This window comes from Crinia signifera, chromosome 3 (genome assembly GCF_055691185.1).
Source record: "Crinia signifera chromosome 3, ASM5569118v1, whole genome shotgun sequence".
Lineage (NCBI taxonomy): Eukaryota > Metazoa > Chordata > Amphibia > Anura > Myobatrachidae > Crinia > Crinia signifera.
The window spans coordinates 65,736,190-65,758,541 of NC_139219.1; the positions used below are offsets into that span (position 1 = coordinate 65,736,190).

General features: G+C 48.3%; 1 protein-coding gene across 3 annotated transcripts in view; it reads left to right on the forward strand.

Moving 5' to 3' along the window:
• Nucleotides 1–9,958: 9,958 nt before the first annotated feature.
• The window catches only part of RALGAPA2 (Ral GTPase activating protein catalytic subunit alpha 2), a 323,658-nt gene continuing 311,264 nt past the window's right edge, over nt 9,959–22,352 (forward strand). For all 3 annotated transcript variants that reach the window (XM_083175921.1, XM_083175922.1, XM_083175923.1), the window contains exon 1: nt 9,959–10,363. In XM_083175921.1, the coding sequence (XP_083032047.1) occupies nt 10,258–10,363 (106 nt within the window). In that variant the 5' untranslated portion in view covers nt 9,959–10,257. The remainder of the gene's footprint in view (nt 10,364–22,352) is intronic.

Genomic DNA, 22,352 nt, shown 5'->3' on the forward strand with positions numbered 1-22,352 from the left:
TTGATAACAGAACAGGTCTTGCAGCAGCCCTGAAGATTATGATAACATAACAGGTCTTGAAATCCTGTTGATGTTGATAAAAGAACAGGTCTTGCAACCAAAATACATAGTAAATAGGCTTGCCAGTCAAACATTTGGAAAGAACTCTGAAATTCTGCATTTGCCACTGCACCCACTGTCACTGCACTTACCTCATTGCTCAGCTAGTTTGCAGAGTACCAAACATTTTGCAACATGTGCCCTTACTTTGTGCATTGAAATAGGACCCATATCTTCTCCCTTCCATTGCATAGTATGATTGAAAACGTGGGTACTGAACAAGGTCCTCAATCACATGAGGCAGTGGCGTAACTAGCTTTTGGGCGCCCCCCCGCCGTTAAAGGGAGGGCGCCCACCCACGCACCCCGCCGCACCACCCACCCACGCACACCGCCGCACCAACCCCCGCCCGGCCGCACCAACCCTCGCCCGCCCGCCCCGCCACACCAACCCTCGCCCGCCCCGCCGCACCAACCCCCGCCTCGCCGCCCATGCAATCCCCCCCAGTCTTACCTGGCTACGCTCAGTACGCGCTGGTCCCGGCTCCCTTCTTCTGCTATGAGGACCACCACAAAATGTCTGCCCCCATGCAGCAGACAGTTTCAGAGAACTTTCTGCTACATGGGGGCGGATATTTTGTTGTGGTCCTCATAGCAGAAGAAGCGAGCCGGGACCAGCGCGGAAGACTGACAGGTAAAGACTGTGGGGGATGGCGGCGGGGTGTAACTATAGCACTGCAGCCCCCGGCGCCCGCACATGCACAGTGCCCCCCCCCCACCGGGGGCTGCGGTGCTATAGTTACGCCCCTGACATGAGGTCTAGGACCCTTTCCCCAGAAACGCCCATGAAAGCATAAACTTGATACACAGCACAGAGAGTAACAGCACTGCACCGCGGATGCCACCCTGTGCAACAGAATGCTGCTGGTGCTGGGTGTGATGTAGCTGTGCAAGCGGCGCAGGGCGCCCTAAGAGCATTGAGGGACCAGTAATGTATCGTAGGGTATAGGGCAGTTATTTAAATACTGTATTACTCACACACCATATTAGCCATTTCTGGTGCTGGTAGCTGAGGAGTGGAAGGGTCAGGAGTGGAGGGGGATTGTGGGACTCGTATGACCCCCACTGTGTTTGGTGCCTAGTAGCCTGACAGTGGCAGGGTTTTTTAGTTCCCAGTGCTCACAGCACCATCTCCCCTTCCAGTCGACCCTGCCACTGCTGCTAGGAACTGGTCCAGCCGCCCCGTGCTCCAACAAAGTTAAATGCACCTTCATTGTAAAATGTATTGTGGTCAGGTTACAGGTATAGGGAATATTACCCTGGTAGTACCTGCTGCTCCCAGGCCTAACTATGGAGAAAGAGCCCTTCCCTGTTAGGTGCTGTTTGAATAGACATACGATGTACATACTGTAGTTGTGGTAAGCACCAACCACTGCTAAAATCCTATAGAAATGATATTACAGGTTGAGTATCCTTTATACGAAACGGTCAGTACCACAAAATTTTGGATTAGGGATTATTCTGGATTTCGGTGTCCATGACGATCATCGGATCCATCTTCAGCAGCATCGCCGGTTCCAAGGATGCATTGCACGGGTAAGATGGAGCACTGGTGATGTCACACACACCCGCGCAATGCATCCTTGGGACAGGGAATGCCGCTGAAGATGATTTGGATGGCTGCCGTGGACTCTGGAGGGATGAGGTGAGTATGAAAAAAATTCCGAAAAATTGTGAAAACCTACAGTTTTCGTAATATTTCAGATAAGGTATCTACGGATAAGGAATACTCTACCTGTATATTATATAATAAAATGAAACATAAGGTAAATAAAAGTTGGTTTAATAAACTTTATACTAAAAATGTTTCAGCATAGACAAGCAAATGCTCGTACCAAAGTAATAATATCTATGGGCTGGTTACCACATGGTTCCGGGATCACTCCCCACACTCCATCCAGCGGTCTGCAGCAGTGTCTTTCAGTACCTAGACTATCACAACATGGTGTGTCGCTTACACATTACACTAAGGGGTGATTCTGGTTGGTTGCACTGTAAGAATAAAGCAGCCAGTATTTACCCTGCACAGAAACAAAATAACTCACTCAAATGTAACTCTCTCTGCACATGTTACATCAGCCCCACCTGCAGTGCAGCATGTTTTTGCCCATTAAAGATGGAGTTTGCCTTTGTAAACCAACCAAAATCACCCCCAAAGCCTTAGACCATAGGTGCAGGAAACCGTAAAGAGCAGTGTTGCTCCCTCTGTAGTTCTAAGGCTCAGCGCGGTGTGCATGCCTTCTGAGGCAGAGGCCATCTTGGGTGTTACATTTTCAACAAAATTCCATGTGGGTAGACAGACTGCATGGAATACTGCCTAAGAAAAAAATAGTGGCCGCGGCAGCAAGCACCCCATTCGAATGCACAACCCTAGAAGGAGGAGGAGGGGAGTCTTGGAAAGGCCATATACTTATATTTAATCACAAAGAATGCCATTATTATAGTCTGTGGGCACTAGACATGCACATTCCGCTAGAAACTTGAGTTTGGGGAGGCGGGGGGCTTATAACTTTTGTTATGAGGCCCATACAGTTCTAGTTCAGAACCCGGAAAATATGTATGCCAATATTTCAGAATGCTGGGAACTGTAGCTCTACAGCTACTTGAACCGCGACGTTACCACATAAACCGTGAATGTTGGGAGGAGTTCACGTGTGTTCCATGTGGTATGAAGCCCATTTATCAATGAGTGATAATAAAACTTGTGACTGATAGTGAGCCAATAAGCTCCCAACACTTATTTTACAAACACATGACAGGAGCTGAACCAAAACTACCACTTGGTTCATGTAAAGGTGCTTCTAATAACATTCATAAGTATATACTAAAGATGTTTGAGAATAGATTGTATTCTGTGGCTGGAGCTATTTTCCTCACATACAGCACACTTCCTGTCAGGAATGCTAGTGAAGGTCATGGCAGCCAGCCACTTTTAGCTACAGTACCTTTCAGCAAAAAATACCTGATAATGGAGAACAATAGCTTGTACTCAGAAAATGTCAATACAAAGACAAACATCTCAAGTTCAGTCTAGTTATGAAAAATATAACATATAGGGCCTAATTCAGACACGAGCGCAGCACAAATTTGCTCTAAAAATGGGGAAAACCATGTGCAATGCAAGTGGGGCAAATGCTACTGAGCAAAGTAGCTTTACTCAGAACTCACATCGGCCCGTGTGTAGGGCCCATAACTCTCTCTGTACATGTTACATTTGCCCCTCCTGCAGTGCACATGGAGGGGCCTTACAAGAGATAAACAACAGGATGATAAAGAGGGATTAAAATCCAGCCAATCAGCTCCTAACCATCATGTTATAGGCAGTGTTTGAAAATGACAGTTAGGAGCTGATTGGCTGGATGTCTATCACTCTGTATAACACTTAAGGCTTAATACATCTGCCCAATAGTTTGGTAAAAGTAAATCAGCAGCATAACTAGAAGCACGTGGCCCCCATAGCAAAATCTTGATAAGCCTCCCGCCTTTGTCACTACAATGCCCCATAGAAGTACAGAATAATGAGAGACAAAGAGGTTGTCGGGAGAGAGTTTGGTACTTGTGTAGTTTCACGGCGACAGCATGGCTGTGCGTCCATGTCCCCTTGCGGGGCTCGCTGCGCTCGCCCATGCTGCGGGCTCGGTGGCACGCTACGCTGGACACACTATCTAAAATCGACTCCATGCCATCGTGGATAGTGGGGGCAGTGGCGTAACTAACTATTTTGCGCCCCCCCCCGCCGCACGCTTTTTCGGCGCCCCCCCACCCCCGCACACACCTAACCTGCCCCCCCCCCCTTCTTACCTGTACCTGAACCCGCGGTCTGCGTCTCGCCCAGCTCTCTGCCGGGACCTGCCTGACCGTCACGGTCCCGGCCGGCTCCTGCTGCTACAATGAAAACTGAGTCTTAGAAAATGGCTGCCCCCATACTGCAGACAGAAAATTGTCAGTTTTCATTGCAGCAAGAGCCGGCCGGGACCGTGACGGTCAGGCAGGTCCCGGCAGAGAGCCGGGCGAGACGCAGACCGCGGGTAACTATAGCCCCGCAGCCCCCCCCAGCGCCCCCAATTTCTCTGCGCCACCGCGGGTACTGCGGAGCTATAGTTACGCCACTGAGTGGGGGTATTATTATTATAATTGGTACTTGTTTCCTTGCACGGTGCCACCGATTTTGATTGTATCCATCGGGTCGGAAAAATCGGGTCAACCAATGCTGCGATGCGATCAACGCGATCGACCCGATTTTTACATTGGAATCAATGTAAAAGATAGATAGAATTCCTTTATTCGTCTCACAATGGAGAAATGGTCCCTGAGACCCGATTTTACATTGATTTAAATGTAAAAAGCCCCAAAACCCCCCATTTGAATACTAAACCCCCCCCTCATGTTTCAAATGCCCCCCCCCCCATTGTTAACGACACCCCACTATTGACGCCAACCCGAAGCGTGTCGAGTGCAGCGAGCCCGCGAGGGGCTGCGGTACGCGTCCTCCAACCTTTTCATACCCCTACTATCCACGTCGGCGTGGAGTTGATTTTATATAGTGTGGCGAGAGCTATATAAAATCACAGGTATCCGCGTCCCCTCGCGGACTTCACAGGTATCCGCGTGCGCTCGCCACGCTTCGGGCTCGGTGGCTCGCTGCGCTCGCCACACTATATAGAATCAACTCCACGCCGACGTGGATAGAAAGGGTATGAAAAGGTTGGAGGACGCGTACCGCCACCCCGCGCGGGCTCGCTGCGCTCGCCACGCTTCGGGTTGGTGTCAATAGTGGGGTGGCGTTAACAATGGGGGGGGGGGGCGGGCATTAAACATTATATTCAATGTGAAATGGGCCATATTGGCCCATTTCACATTGTCACCTATGTAAAATCGGGTTGATCACGTTGATCTCATCGCGGCCCATTATAATGGGCCGCGACCGACGCGATCAACCCGATTTTCACTTTAAAAAAAATGTAACATTGTTCCCTATGGGAAAATCGGGTTGATTGCGTCGGTCGCATCGCAGCCCCTTATTAGGGGCCGCGATGGACGCGATCAACCCGATTTTGTCTTTCACCGGCAAATTAGCTGGTGATTGACACAAAATCGGGTCCATTGCGTTAATTGTATGCCTTAAGTGCCTTAAACTTAAGGCATACAATCAACGAGATGGGCGCCGTGCTAGGAAACAAGTACCTTATAATTTTATTTATAAGGCGCCACAAGGGTTTTGCAGCGCCGTACAAAGGAACAATACAGGGAGACAAAACTTGGCATAACTTGAATAAATAACAAAAATAGAGTACAAATAAAGAGCGCCACAGTTCAATACACATTACTGCTTAAATATAAGTAGTGAGGACTTAATAAACATACAACTAGAGGCTTGAGGCCAATGATGGAGATGAGTATGCAGACAAAGATGGTGACTGAGTGTTTGATTATAGGAGAGCTGTAGGGGTATGAACTATCCACTTTGGCATGGAGTATATTTTAGAAAGTGTGGCGAGCCTTGACCCAGAAGTAGCGGGCGGCCATGCTGGCGCTGTGAAACTTCACAAATACCGAGAGTTTTTACTGAAAAAAAGAGAGGATAAGAAAGAGAAGCAGGAGTGTGTCAGGGAGAGGGAGGGGGAAAGAGAGAGGGTGGGGGAAAAGGAAGCGAGCAGAAGAGACACTACCAGGACAGGTAGGATGGATGGGCATAGACAAATGGACTTAGGGGGGTGGGCAGGAGGGAGCAGGGGGTAGTCTATCATTTGCAGCTGCAGGGGGTGGCTGATGTAGCAGGTTCAGGAGGGAGTGGGTGGCAGACTGTCACCTGCAGGGGGGGGGGGGGCAGGCTCTAACCTGCAGTGGTGGGATGATGTAGCAGGCTCAGGAGGGAGCAGATGGCAGACTGTCACCTGCAGGCTTGGGGGTGTTGACTCAGGCACAAGAGGGTGCGGGGAGAGGGGGGGGGAGGATGTACCCTGCAGTGGTGAGATGATGTAGCAGGCTCAGGAGGGTGCAGGGGGGGGGGGGGGGGGCAGGCTCTAGCCTGCTGTGGTGGGGCTGCTGTCTCAGGCATAGGAGGGTGCGGGGTGGGATGTAACCTGCAGTAGCAGGATGATGTAGCAGGCTCAGTTGCGAGCAGGTGGCAGACTGTCACCTGCAGGGGTGGGGGTGTTGACTCAGGCACAAGAGGGTGCGGGGAGAGGGGGGGAGGATGTACCCTGCAGTGGTGAGATGATGTAGCAGGCTCAGGAGGGTGCATGGGGGGGGGGGGGGGGGGGGTGCAGGCTCTAGCCTGCTGTGGTGGGGCTGCTGTCTCAGGCATAGGAGGGTGCGGGGGTGGGGGATGTAACCTGCAGTAGCAGGATGATGTAGCAGGCTCAGTTGCGAGCAGGTGGCAGACTGTCACCTGCAGGGGTGGGGGTGTTGTCTCAGGCACAGGAGGGTGCAAGCTCTAACCTGCAGTTTCGGGGGGCAAGGGGGTGTTTGCAGGCTCAGGGAGGGAGCAGGGGGCAGACTGTCACCTGCAGGGGTGGGGGTGTTGACTCAGGCACCGGAGGGTGCGGATTTAACCTGCAGTGGCGGTTTGATGTAGCAGGCTCAGGAGCGAGCAGGTGGCAGACTGTCACCTGCAGGGGTGGGGGTGTTGTCTCAGGCATCGGAGGGTGCGGGGAGCAAGATGTAACCTGCAGTGGTGGTATGATGTAGCAGGCTCAGGAGCGAGCAGGTGGCAGACTGTCACCTGCAGGGGTGGGGGTGTTGTCTCAGGAAAAGGAGGATGCGGGGGGGGCAGGCTATAACCTTCATTTTCAGTGTGATGTCGCAGGCTCAGGGGGGGGGGGGAGCAGGGGGGGGGGGAGCAGGGGGTAGACTGTCAACGGCAGAGGTGTTGTCTCAGGCACCGGAGGATGCACGGGGGTGGGGGGTGGTGGTGGGCAAGGGGCAGGATGTAACCTGCAATGGCGGGGTGATGTAGCAGGCTCAGGAGAGAGCAGGTGTCAGACTGTCGACTGCAGGGGTAGGGGTGTTGTCTCAGACACTGGGGGTGCAGGGGCAGGCTGGAGCAACAGCTTTGTTGGCTGCCTTGCAGAGCTTCTACTTCTGTTGAGTGTTGGAGTTGTGGACCTCTTGAAAACTGGGGATAATCTATACCAGTGGTTCTCAAACTTGGTCCTCAGGTTCCCAAACAGTTCACGTTTTCCAGGTCACCTATCAGGTGCACAGGTGCATTCATACTCATGGACACATTTTAAAAGATCCGAAGGTTGAGCTAAATATTTTACTTATGATTCCAGGAAGAGACCTGGAAAACATGAACTGTTTGGAGTCCTGAGAACAGAGTTTGAGAACGTATAATCTACCGGTGCTATAGGCAACTGATCCTGTCATTGTGGAATACTCAGATTTTTAGGCACAAAAAGGCTATCTGAAAGTAGAAGAAAAATGATGTTATATTATATTTCTAGCTTAGAGAATTTTGCAATTGTAAACTGTTGATGTAAGCTGGGACCATAGTGTCTAATTATCTAGGACTGAGGAGTCACTATGGCTGTACATCGGAAGCCAATGGTTGGCAACATCAATGGTTAGGCCCTCATTCTGGTTGACTCGCAAAGCAGTGAAATTCACCAACTAATGCCACCTGCTGCCCACATGAACGCCTGTCCCCCCATTGGACAGCGAATGTCCCCGCAGGCATGTGAATGGATGTTTAACAACAACATCCATTCGCAGCCTTGCGTGGGTTCCTGAAATCATTCGATGGTCACCGATTTCAGAAGCGTTTGCTAATCTAAGCCACTCTCTGGTGCCCAGGAAACGCAAGGCCTTCTCATGCGAATGCACCCAGCATGCCTCCTTCATGTTGTGCACCCAGCATTTTTGTGGGTATGCCCGGGAAACGCAGGGTGTTCACATGCGAGTGCATCCAGCACGCCTCCTTCGCTCCCCCCGCTGCGAACGCCACGGAGACTTTTGTAAGTCTCCTGCAGTGAAGACCTGCATATGCGCAGATCTACAACATTGGTCCCGGTTACGAATTCGCAATAGGGCGAATCAATTAGAATGCCGCCATAGTGTGTTGTGGGTACCAGTGGTGGGGAACTAATTTGCCCCCCCTCCTTTACATCCCTATTTCACAATATGCTACACAGCAGTAGGTGACAGGGAGAGGCAGAGAGTGACAGTAGAAAGCAGGGGTGTAAGAATTGCAGGGGGGACCAGTGGGTGATAGGGAGAGGTTGACAGCAAAATGCAGGGCGCGGGGGTGGACGGTGGGGGGTGATTGGCGACTGAGGTTGACAGCGGAAGGCATGTGGAAATAGAGGGTGAGGGGGGGGGGCAGTGGGTCACAGGGAGAATAAGTGGGTGGCAGGGGTACAAGCACAATGTTCTGCATGGTGCGGAGCACAGGGGGTTATGCTGCCATCAAATGGTAAACGTACTACCATCAAAACAAAATAACTGATGGTTAAAAAACACGATGCGATGCACATCAGCATTGCTTCCGGTCCGGTCGCATGCTAGCTCCCATCCACCGGCGCTTCCATCCCCGGCCCCCGGAGAGAGGGTGCCCTGGACGGAGGAGGAAAGAGAGAGAGGATGGAGGGGGTGGACGGATGGCGGCATGGTGCCCCCCCCCCCCCCGGCCAGGATGGGTGCACCCCTTCGAAAGTGAGATGCAGGGAGACGCGGCACTGGACCAGGGCGCGACACCAGCAGCAGCACAGCAGTGCACAGCCCGGCCCCCGGTGCGCCAGAGGCTCTAGACCCGGGCGCAGGCTTGGTCCCCCGGCATGATGACCCCCATCGGCACCCAGAGGCGGCTCCCGGCTGCGACAAAGGAAGATCAGGCCCGCAGGCCCCAGCCGCAGATGCAGGAGCTCTCTATGCTGCGGAGGAGGTAGGATTAGACTATAGGGGGCAGCGGCGTGGAACTCGGAACTCAGCCTGGGGAGGGCCCAACTCCAGCCCCAGGCCTCACTGTCTCTCCCTAGGCCTCAGTGACTCTCAACACACCCTCCACCACCACCACTGGTTCTCCTACAGGAAGTTGGCACCACAAATGGCTGCCTGGGATCTGTGCACTCAGCCACATGTAACCTTATGTATAACCCCTGTGTGATAACTGTAATGTCCCTCCTGTAACTGAGCTGTCTTTGCCCATAATGTACTGTCCCTGCTTATACCGTTACCTACTCGGCTGCATGGCTGCCTAGGCGCTGAGCTGCTCGGCGGGCATGTGGGCCGGGGGGCTTGCTCCTTCACTATCCACGCCACCACTGGTTGCCTTCAGTAACCAGGTGGCGAGCGAAGCGGAGCAAGCCACCGTGCCCGAAGCGTGGCGGGGCTCCTCCTCTCTCCTCCCCGAGGTCCTTTAGCCCACTACAATTTAGAACTAACCCTCGGCCGTTCATCTGGCATTGTAGTAAGAAACTACAGTACAGCAGGGACACTCCATTGTAGTGTTGTGGTCAGAGTACCCAGGGTCACCATTCCATGGTTCCTAATCATGCTCATTACTACAGCCACACAGACACCTGTCCTATTATACTACAACAGACTAAACAGAGTTGTAATATAAAAGTTTAATTGAATAAAACCAGCTCCATGCAATATACACAGATAATGTTATTTCCCCTCTTTATCTACTGTTGCCCGGAATTGCCGCCTGTGTGTGACTGTGAGGGCACTCAGTGTGTGGCCATGGAATGCACTGTGTGTATGTACTCTATGAGCATGGTGACAAGGAGGAAGGCAAGACTTGTGGTGCTGCTGGACTGGTGGAGGTGCTGCTGCTGCAGCAGCCTTGCTCAGTACAACGCACGCCACCTGCTGGCCTCCCGCACTCAGCGCTGCCCCCTCCCGGCGCCGCTCTGACGTCAGTTCCGTGTTTACAGCGCCCGCCCGGGTAGGAAGAAGCAGGCAGCAGAGAGAGCACTGGAGCCGGGACACAGGAGAGGGAACACGGAAGCCAGAGCCCGGAACAGGGCACGGGCTGGAGGACAGCTCTCACCCATCACAGGGTGCGCGGACGGCGATTTGACTTGTGCTCCATTGTACACACACACGCAGCGACTCCGGTGCGTGCGGCTGCTGCGATAGGAGCCAGGGAGTGAGGAGGGAGCCCGGGAGCAGCACACCGCCTGTATCCCCGCTCACACTCGCCCCGGGCGGGATGTTTTCCAGGAGAAGTCATGGAGACCTCAAGAAATCTACACAGAAAGTTCTGGACCCAAAGAAGGACGTGCCCACCCGGCTGAAACACCTGCGGGCTGTGCTGGGTGAGTGTGGGGTGATCACCTTAATCTTTGTGTCATTCCTCCACTGTATTGTAACTGCACCTTATGTAGCTGATATGTATTATTGTTTAACTCTGTTATAAGGGTTTGAGATGATAATGCCCCTCCTGTCACTTACAGCCATACCCATCTGGGTCTGAACCTGTCACTTGCAATTATACCCTACTGTCACTTGCACCTACTGTCATATATATCTTCCATCTACAGCCATATCCACCTGTCACCAGCAGTCATACACCTCTGCGGCCATACCCAACTGTCACTTGCAGCCATACACACCTGTCATGTGAGATTATTCTTACCTGTCACCTGTGATCATACCCACCTGTCACCTGCGATCATACCCACCTGTCACCTGCGATCATACCCACCTGTCATTTACAGTCATACCCACCTGTCATGTGAGGTCATACCCACCTATCACCTGTGGCCATACCAGTCTGCAGTCATACCCACCTGTCACCTGCAGCCATATGCATCTTCAATTTGTGACCATATTCACCTGTCACCTCTGGTCATACCCTCCTATTAATTGCAGCCATACGCATCTTCAATCTTCGGCCATACCCAACTATGACCCACAGCCATACATATCTGCGACTATACCCTCCTGTCACTTGCAGCCATTCATATCTTCCACTTGCGGCCATACCTGCCTGTCACATGGAGCCATATGCATATGTGGCCATACCCACCTGTCACATGGAGCCATATGCATATGTGGCCATACCCACCTGTCACATGGAGCCATATGCATATGTGGCCATACCCACCTGTCACATGGAGCCATATGCATATGTGGCCATACCCACCTGTCACTTGCAGCCCTATGCATCTGCGGTTATGCTCGCTAGACACTTGCAGTCATATACATATTCCATCTGTGCCCATACCCACCTGTCACCAGCAGCCATGCACATCTCAACCATACCCACCTGTCAATGGCCATACCTGCCTGTCACCTACAGCCATACGCACGCATCTACGGTCATACCCACCTGTCACTTGCAGACAGACCAGTCTGCAGCCATACCCACCTGTCACCTGGAGCTATACCCACCTGTCATCTGCAGCCATACACATCTGCGGTAATACCCACCTGTCACATGAAGCCATATGTCTCTTCCATCTGTGGCCATAATCACCTGCCACATGAAGCCATATGTATCTTTTATCTGCGACCATACCCACCTGTCACCTGCAGCCATACCAGTCTACAGTCATACTGACCTGTCACCTGCAGCCATACCAGTATGTGGTCATACCCACCTGTCACCTGCTGCCATACCAGTCTGCGGTCATACTCACCTGCAGACATACCAGTCCGCGGTCATACTCACCTGTCACCTGCAGCCATACCAGTCTGCCGTCATACCCACCTGTAGCCATATGCATATGTAACCATTCCCATCTGTCTCTTTCAGCCATAGTTATCTCCTGCCATACTCACCTGCCATTTGCTGCCATACCCCCCTGCCATCTCCAGCCATACTAGTATATACTCACCTGCTGCCATGCCCACCTGACAGGGCTGACCATGTGATGCCTAGAGCTATACATACTTCTGCAGTCAGAATTTTCTCACGCTAGAATACCAGATAATCTTCTTCCTTATGTTTCTTAGTGGTTCTTTGTAAATGTCCAAGGCGTGTTTCATATTCGTTCCTGTTTTATATGTTGCTGTGATGCTTCTTTTTGTCTGGAGGAATTTCTATTTTTTATTGACAAATTTTATTTGTCACAAAATATCTACCAAGTCTAACTGGCTTTTGAGGTTCCTGTCTTGCTCATATTTTACATACTTTTATCCTTCTAATTACTTGACTCAACTTTAAGTGCTCTTCCTGTCCAGCCACTTAAAATTAACCTGACAAATAGACATTGTCTCCTAACTAGTGTTCATTTTAGCACCCGCCATCTTTGAAAACCCATGCAGTTCCTCTTCCCTGCCTGGGGTGTCACTGTCTGCTGTGGTGTTTCTAGCACAGGTCTGGTTTGCTTATCAGTGCTGATATACAGACCACACTGTGCTAGAAGTACTACAGTAGACAGCGACACCCCACGCAGGAAAGAGGAACTGCACAGGTTTTCAAAGATGGCGGATGCTGGAATGAACACTACTAACAATATATATTGGCCAATTTACATATTTTTATCTTTCCTTTCTAAGGTATACATACTGTAGTTACCTAAACCTCTTGGTTTTAGTCTGTACCCCTTTTACTTACATGTTCAAGTGTTGAGCAGGATTGGGTTTAATTTAAAATGTTAATTACGGACTAGAAATGTAGACTCTTGTATTGGTAAAATCCAACTTCAAAACAGTGGTTTGTCGATAAATGAGGATGTTGCCACAGAAATGAGTGAGCAGTGTTTTCCATGCATTTTGACATGTGTTTGTGACATATTCAAATATCATATGTATGAAATGCCCTAATCCTGTATGTTGTTATAAAACATTACAGTAGACTAGCACTGCCTACTCACAGTGGGTCATTTTCACATTGGTTTTGCACAAAAACCTTTTCGACCAAGATAGAATCTGCTGCTTTCATTTGTGTGTCTTAACCCTTTGAGTGCCAAAGTTGCTGTGAGCGAGCCTCAAAATATCTGCTAAAAATGCCAGCGCCGCTCAAAGCGGCTGTTCTTTTAGTGTAAATAAATACAAATACAGCCAAGTCAATTCATTGGACGTTTAGTTAAATATTGCAACCAAACAAAGAACAGTCGCTGCGAGCGATGCTGGCATTTTTTAACAAATATTTTGAGGATCTCTCACAGCGTGGCATCCAAAGGGGTTTAGTACTAGATGCAATGCAATCTAGTACAAACAGTACGTGTACAGTATTATTCTATGCAATGTAAAGTGCCTGGGTGTGTGCATCGCACCGGATGGGGAAAACACTCTGTGTATGGGCACCTTAAGTCAAGGCCATTATTGCAAATGAAGTTAGTACTCAAATAAAGCCCACACAACAATTATTGGTGTGTTTGAACTAAAATGACAATTTATGTGTTCGTCTTGCTCAATCAGCATTTCACATGTATCTGTTGTATTGGGCGCTTCTTTCCAACCGTTAAATGTGATATGTATGTATTGTGTACTCAGGCCACACCTGCTATTGTGTTCCTAGTACAACTACTTTCTCTGCGTCTCAGCCTACCAGGTGTAGATGACAAATTCATGGAGTCTATTCACGATGCAGTGAACTGGAGTGCAAAGGGCTGGGTACACATTAGTAAATTTATGTTAACGATATGCACAATAAAGATATCATTAATTGTATTTTTTTGTTCATATTGGCTAATGTTTACGCACTATGTTGTAAAAAATGTGCACTCTCGCTGGTTGTTAACGACCCTGTCTGTCATCTGTACATGCAGTATATTGATCTCTCTAGGATCAGGGGAGGGCACAGGGAGAAAGCGGGCAGCATGAGTGCAGAGTGCATCGGCCCCTGTGACGTCACTTGTCTGGGTGGGCCCAGCTGGCGACGTCACTGTTGGGGGCAAGCCCGGGCCCCTAAGGAGGTGTTGGACTTTCCCCAAGCTTGGCGCCAAGTATGGTCTGTTTTTGTGAGGGCTCTTCTAAAGGGGCAGGATGCGTTTTGCCCTCTATACCCAGCTTCAGGTACACACACACACACACACACTTCTGATGCTTCTGTTTATTGCAGAGAAAGCTCTTGAATGTAATGTGTGAATGCAGGTGTAAAGCCATGTACACACGGTGAGATATTATGGCCAATTTTGACTTCAGGTCCATACACACTGGGTGATTTTTGCCCAGCGTGTATTCACAGCGATCATGTGAAACTTGCTGGGCTGAAAATTGCTCAGTACACACACACTTTTTTTTCATCTTCCTGGCCAGCGATTGCATTCATCGATAATCGCTGGCCCGTACACACTCGGCGGCTTTTGAGCTGAAAAGACAAAACTGAGCTGCTTTCAGCTCAAAATCACCCTGTGTGTATGGGTCTTAAGCGATTTCGCCTATATGCAGTGGAGATTGTGACTAATGCAGGGTACACAGCACAACGATCTGCTCACGATGCACATCGTGAGCGGGTCGTCAGTGTCTCGTCCGACTCGCTCACGGTGACGCGGGGAACACGACCCGCTCACGATGTGCACCGTGAGCGGGTCCGATCCGATGGCGACCCGCACCCGGCTGTATGGTCGTTCTTCAGATCCTACCTGCAGCAGGCAGGATCTGAATAACGACCGACCCGCGGGGCCGCGCATCGGATCGGGATCGGACCAGAACAGGGAAAAAAAGGGCCCAATCTACCTACAATCTACATCCAATTGGTCGGAATTGGATCTAGATTGAGGGGATCGGGCCCTAGTCGTCCTGGTGTGTACCCAGCATAGCGATATTATAGGGAGATTTGTCTAACCTTGACAGAGATCTTTACTAACCTTCTAAGCAATTTTGACTATGTAGTCAAAATCGCTAAGTATCGCTCCGTGTGTACACCCCGTAAGTGATTTTGTCTAACTAATGGTAGTCTATGATCTAGTCAAAACTGCCTTGCCTGCACAGTCTATATCTTATGCCCATACACGGTTCGATGTATGTGCTGCATGTTCTTTTTGAACTAGATTGCATTGTATCTAGATCAAAATGTCTGGTGCTTTAGCATATCGCATGCATTTTGAACTAGATATAATGCGATTTAGTTTAAAACGCACGGTGCGCATGGGGACCTTTACTGACTTAGCAGGGCCAGCTTCGGAATATAAGCAGGAGAAACACTGGGAGATTTTGGCTAACCTCCTAGGAGATTTTAACTACATCTAGTTAAAATATCACAGTGTGTACACCTGACTTTCAGAAGAACCAGAAACTGTGCAGATAGTAAATTCATTATTTGTTCTTTTCAAATACAGAGAGAGGGTAGTTTGTGTAAAATGTTATTTGAACCAGTCCTTTGACTTTAATGGGAAAAAACCCTCATAATCATTTTATCTGTCAGTTGCCCATTTAGGAAATTCCTTTGTTGGCTTTTTCAGGTTTTCTGTAAGGAAAGTTGCAGAACTTGCTGGTTGCCTTGTTTGAATGTGTTGCTAATGTGCAGTGAAGCCTCAGTGCAGTTCTATTGGTAACACATTAACCATGTTCTGCACTAGTAAGTGGCCATATTGACAGTAGCTGATCTATAAAAGTAAATGACTCCAGTGGATTAGTTGTGTTAATGTTTGTTAATATATTAAGACTGCATGTACTGCCTTCAACATTGTGTCTTTTTTTAATGGAATATTTGAATCTTACGTTAGGCACTTTGGCATCTATTTGATGGTTGGTTAATGTTTGGTTAGATTTCCGTTATTGTTCTACGTCGGTTTGGCTTCTTTTGAAAGAACAGCAGGTTATTCAAGGTTAATCAATAGGATCTTAGAACCATTCTCTTATCAAGCCACATGTCAGAAGAAAACATCAGTTCCCCAGTGTTCTCTTTAATGCATTGGTCCATTTTCTGAATTTACTCTTCTTATAAATAAGTAATGTGAAAAGGTCATACAGATATTAACTTCTACAAACAACATCTTGAAATTAGCTGGTGTTCTCAGGGGCATTGCCAGCAGGAGTAAAGCTGCCACCAAACTTACACTGTTTTATAGGACAATGGAAATCCTTAAAGCGGTCCTACATATGTGTCATCAGACACCTAAGGGGAAATTCAATTGCTGGCGAATCCATGCGCCCAGCTACAGTAAATCAGTTCTGGTAGCCCGAGTTTGCTGACCCATAGGTTAGCATTAGTCGCACGCAGATGTACAAATGTCATACATTTATAGAACGTTTGTCAGTTCCGCTTGCTTTAAAATTAATATGCATGTTTTGAGCAAAAAACTCCCCAAAACTTGGTGTGGCTGAGTTTCCCAGGCGCTAGCGCGCCAAGAAATGCTTCTTGGTGCAACTGATGCGGCAGTGTATGAAGACACAGCTTTGCTGCAAGGGTGTTGCTTTATGTAACACTGCTGAAACATAAATGTATGGACAATTGCTTGACTGCGAGGGGTACATTTTAATAAAGCTTCTTAGGGGGGTATTCAATGTCAGGGGCACGGCTGTCGAGCTAGCGCGACAGCCGTGCCCCTGTCCCGTTCTCGGTGAGCTCGCCTGGAGCTCGGCAGTCCGGATTCAATGTCCCGGCCGCCGAGCGGCGAGAAGGGGGCGTGGCCGCGAGTTGCGGGCGGGAAGTGACGAGCTGCAGCCGGCAGCTCGTCACTTCCCGGCTGTTCTCGGCAGAACGAGCCCGACAGCTAGAGATGTCGGGCTCGTTCTGACAGGAAACCCTGTTCAATGCTGTCGGGGAAGACAGCATTGAATAGGGCCCGTCGAGCATCTCCCCCACTGGAGATGCTCGACGGCGATTGAATCTCCCCCTTAAAGTGAAAAGTTGTACAGTTGCCAACAACAATCAATCAGATTCTAGAAATCATTTTCAAGAAAGCAGTATAGAAATGATAGCTTGAGTCTGATTGGTTGCTATGGGCAACATCCCTACTTTTCATTTTTAGAAGCTTTAGTAAATTTACCACCAAGTCCCTGATGCAAGTTGGGTACAGCTGGGCTCTAGTCTTTTCCAACCTCTCTGTCACAAATATTTTGTTGAGAACTTGGAGCATTGACTTAAAGAATCGCTGATGGTGGTGGGGAGAATAGAGCCGCAGATCAGTGGAAATCATGAGCTGGATAATGAAGGAATAACCCTTTGAGTCTGTGAGAGATGTGCAAAATATTGGCTAAAAATCCCAGCGTCGCTCACATTCGATTTAAATAATACATTTTGTGTCAATTTTTTTTTTTATATTTCCTATACACGGTATACTTTACAGGTCATTATGATGAATAACAATGTTTGCTTGGCAATTTTCACACCTATTTTGACAAATTCACTTGGCACTCAAAGGGTTAAGGTCGGTCACAATATAAATTATAATAATGATGATGATGACAAATGTCAGCATTATCTTTATTTTAGTTTCACTTATTTCCTGTTAGTGGTGCATCTGATAGCACGGTTTCCTCTCATCAGTATGACATCACTGCCGGACACACTATTTCCCAGCCTGTGGTTTCCTGTTTGTATATACTCCTCTCCTCACATAATGATCCATGCTGACTCCTTATCAGTAGTAGATATTGCTCAAGTCTAACAGCCTACAAACGCGGCCATCACCATTACTACGGCAAGATAAATGCTAAATTTAATGCCGCAAATAGCGTTAAAGCTGGGTACACACTAGACAATATTGGGTACTTGTTTCCTAGCACGGCGCCCGTCGTAGGTGATTGCATACCTTTAGTTAAGGTATGCGATGGACGCGACCGACGCGATTTCAGGCCTATTTTTAGCCTTTTCCCCGACAATTAAAAATTTGCGTCCATCGCATGCCTGCGATTTTACATAGGGAACAATGTTAAATGGGCCAATGGACCCGATTTTTCATTGTATACCCACCCTTATGGGTATTTTACATGACAAATGCCCCCCCCCCCATTGTTAACGCCACCCCACGATCAACGGCAACCCGAAGCGTGGCGAGCGGACGCGTAATACCTGTGAAGTAATGGGCGTCCCCTCGCTACGCTCGCCACGTTTCGGGCTCGGTGGCTCGCTGCGCTCGCCACACTATATAAAATCAACTCCACGCCGGCGTGGATAGTGGGAGTATGAAAATGTCGGAGGACGCGTACCGCCGGCTCGCTGCGCTTGCCACGCTTCGGGTTGGTGTTGATCGTGGGGTGGCGTTAACAATGGGGGGCATTTGACCCATCAGGGTTGGCAAACAATAAAAATTGGGGTCTGGGGGCCATTTAACATTGGGGCCAATGTAAAATCGTGTCTCAGGACCATTTTACATTGATTCCAATGTAAAAATCGCATCGATCGCATTGCATGCGATTTGGTTGCTGATGGATACAATCTTTATCGCTGGCGCTGTGCTAGGAAACAAGTACCCAATATTGCAGTGTATGTACTATATCGTTTGCCTGGGAGTTCAAGGGAAATCCTTGACTACATTGAATCATGTATTTTTCTTTGGTGATCCGAGTAAATGTTGTTTTGTCTCCATACCGTAAACCTTTTTGGACACAACATTGCGATAAGACAAAGGTTCTCAAACTATTGTGTTCTTGGACCACATCAGACAAATTATTACAGGACCCTGGCAATGGTCAACAAATGTGTGTTCAGCAGACAGCACATGCATGGCTGCATTGTGGAGGCACAGAATGATGCTGGGTGTCTGAACTAAGACAATTCAATAGATTTTTCAGACTCTTTGGCCAGTATTCAACGTTCCCGTTTTTTTTTTTTTTTGGGCGAATCGGGCTGTTTTCACTCCTTGCAGTGAATCTTTTTCACTGAAAATCTGATTCACCCTATTCAATGTTCGCCAAAAGCGAACAGTGAATGCCGGCCAGTTCTCCGTTTCGCTGCAATTCGCTGGAGTATTTCAATGGGGTTTTCACTGGGATTCGCAGAGAGTGTATTCAATGCTAGGATGGAGAACTGCTTTCAGCATGATTTTCGCCATGTTTCGACATCTTTTTAAGGTAAACTGGAGTGGGATCTTTTAAAATAAAGGTTTTTTTTTTTGGGGGGTGTAAAAAAATCTATTTTTATTCTGTTAAGGGGCATGCTATTATTATTCTTGTGCTTGCAGCACATGAATGAAAAAAAAAAAATTATATATAGATATATTTATTTATTTTTTACACATTCGCCAGCAGGGGGCGGGGAGCTGCTCATTAGATATTCACTTCACAGGGTAATAGATTGTACAAAACTGATATTAAAATCCCCATCAGTAATACATGTGAGTGCTGCTGTTTCCTACCGTTCACTCTTCTCTACTGTGGCTAGTGATTGCACAGTTACTCTTCTCTACTGTGGCTAGTGATTGCACAGTCACTCTTCTCTACTGTGGCTAGTGATTGCACAGTCACTCTTCTCTACTGTGGCTAGTAATTGCACAGTCACTTTTCTCTACTGTGGCTAGTGATTGCACAGTCACTCTTCTCTACTGTGGCTAGTGATTGCACAGTCACTCTTCTCTACTATGGCTAGTGATTGCACAGTCACTCTTCTCTACTGTGGCTAGTGATTGCACAGTCACTCTTCTCTACTGTGGCTAGTGATTGCACAGTCACTCTTCTCTACTGTGGCTAGTGATTGCACAGTCACTCTTCTCCACTGTGGATAGATACAAAGGTGTAAAAACACTTCATTACAGAAGAACATGAGGTGTAATGCTGGGTACACACCAGGACGACTAGGGCCCGATCCCCTCAATCTAGATCCAATTCCGACCAATTGGATGTAGATTGTGTGGTGATTGGGCCCTTTTCTGTCCTGGTGTGGACCGATACCAATCCGATGCGTGGTCCCGCGGGTCGGTCGGTCGTTATTCAGATCCTACCTGCTGCAGGTAGGATCTGAATAACGACCATACTGCCGGGTGCGGGTCGCCATTGGATCGGACCCGCTCACGGTGCCCCCCCGCATCACTGTGAGCGGGTCGGACGAGACACTGACGACCCGCTCAGCAGACTCAGACCAAACCAGTTATAGGTCTGATGTTACCAAGATAAAGATCCTGAAGACTGCAGGCATTGGTGTTCATATAATTACATGTAAATGTATATAGAGTATGATTTATTGGATAGTTTGAAATGCATAGAAATATTTTAAACCAACAGCAACACTTGAGACATGCTTAACCTTTTGAGTGCCAAGATCCCTGTGAGATGCACAAAATATCTGCTAAAAATTACGGTGTTGCTCAAATTTTTTTATATAAATTCCAAATTTTGTGTAAAAAAAAAATAAAAATATTATATTTCCAAAATAAAGTAAACATTACAGGTCATTATGATGCATAAAAATGTTTGCTTTGCAATTATTACACCTGTTTTGACAAATTCACTTCCCACTCAAAGGGTTAATTTCTAAACAATGTAGAGAGAATGCTGAGAAAATGAGCTAAAATCGCCTCGTGTCTATTCCCCTTTATAATGAGTGGTTGGCGTACTGTTGTAATGTTACCAAATGGCTGTAAATTTGGCTCATTAACTATTAAGATCCTGGTGCTTTGTTCCATCAATGACTCTACTATATTCTTCCTATAATGGAGGAGTGAGAGGAGGGTCAGGTGGTTACAGCCGTAACTGATCTGGCTGGAGCCACTATTTTCTGTGCTGAACTAGTGTATTCCCGAGTCCTCGGCTCACTGTATGTACATAGCTAATACAGCTTTAGTATCAGTTGCTCAGTCTTCTACTAATACCGTGATGAAAGAAAGACCCAAAATGTTTGTTTTAATAATCATTTCAGAGGATGCATCCATTCAAATTAACATTTTAATGTTTTTTCCTCTACCTCCCCCATGGCAGCACACACCTGTGGGTTATCTCCCTTCTGGGTAGTACTTGGAAAGGAAAAAAAGACGTCCGGCCTCTATATAAGGCTCCTCCTCCTAGGCCTCCTTGTCTTTTTTTCCTTTCCAGCAGGGTAGTGCGTGGAGCAGCAGGTGGAAAAAATCCTGCAGGAAAGGTTTTTGGCTTACCCCAGCGACGGAACTACAATCCCCGACGCCTAGAGCGCACCGGGGATTGAGAGAAGGTGAGGCCGGCCTTCAGAGGTTAAACAGACCTCGGGTGCTGCATGCCGCTTCCTAGTGGAGTGGGCTCAAGCGGCGGCGTCCTCAGGCGGCACGAGGGCTTACAGTGGTGCGCGCCTGGTCCGGGTTAATCAGTACGTGAGACCGGACGGACGTCATAGGGGGCGCGGCGCATATGTATGACGCGGCAGCACACGGAAGACGCCGGAGTCTCTGCTGCTGCAAGCGCGCTGTTGCCGGAAGATCCCTATACCCAGTACAGCCAGCCAAAAAAGTGAGTACGGCGGGCGTCCAGGCGCAGGACATGTACTTGGCAGTGTCAATTGCGGGGCTAACTTATATATGTTGTTAGCAGGCAACTAAAAGCTATTATGGAGGAAGAGAAACGGCCAGTCGTTAAAAAAACGGGGTAAGCCAACTGTAAGCCGGGTGTAAACCTGTATCACTAGGGGGAGTGTGGCTTTGGGCTAAACACTCGGTATGTGTTTTTTTGCACAGGTCTGATTCCAGCAAGGATAAAGGGGACCTTAAAGCAAAACACAAGAAAATGCACGTGGCTAAATGTCTGATGTGCACAAAGGATTTACCTGACGATAATATTGGCAGCGTATGCGAGCAATGCAAAACACCTCAAATACCCCTAACCCAGATGACGGGTTTAGTCGACATGCTCAGAGTGGCCCTTACTGACACCTTTGTAACCAAGGAAGACTTGGTTAAGGCCACAAGTAAAAGAAGCAGGGCAGTGTCAAGTGAAGGTTCTGCAGGCTCGGCAGAAGAGTTTGAGGCAGGGGCCTTGGCAGATGAAGATGAGATGATAGCTGATAAATCGGATTCAGATTTTAACCCAGATATGGTGGAAAATCTGATATTACTGATACATAAGTCTCTGGAGATAGAGGATAAACAGGAGAGCATTCTGCCTCAAGATTTATTGTTCAAAGACAAAAAGAAAAAAGGGAAATGTTTTCCATTATCTCAAACTCTTAAAGACGCAGTAGCGGAAGAATGGAAATTCCCAGACAAAAAAGTATCAGTGCCTTTGAAGATTAACAAGATGTACCCATTCCAGAGTGACCAAGTCACAACCTGGGAGGAACTGCCCAAGGTAGATGCAGCAATAGCAAGAATCTCTAAAAAAACAACACTTCCTTTGGAAGATGCAAATATTTTTAAAGATCCGATGGAACGGAGAATAGAGCTAGGGTTAAGGAAACAGCACTTAACCACGGGAGCAGCCTTAAAGCCAGCGGCATCTATGGCTATAACATCAAGAGTCCTTAGAGGATGGTGTCAACAGTTGGAAGTCGACTTACTGGACGGGATCAAG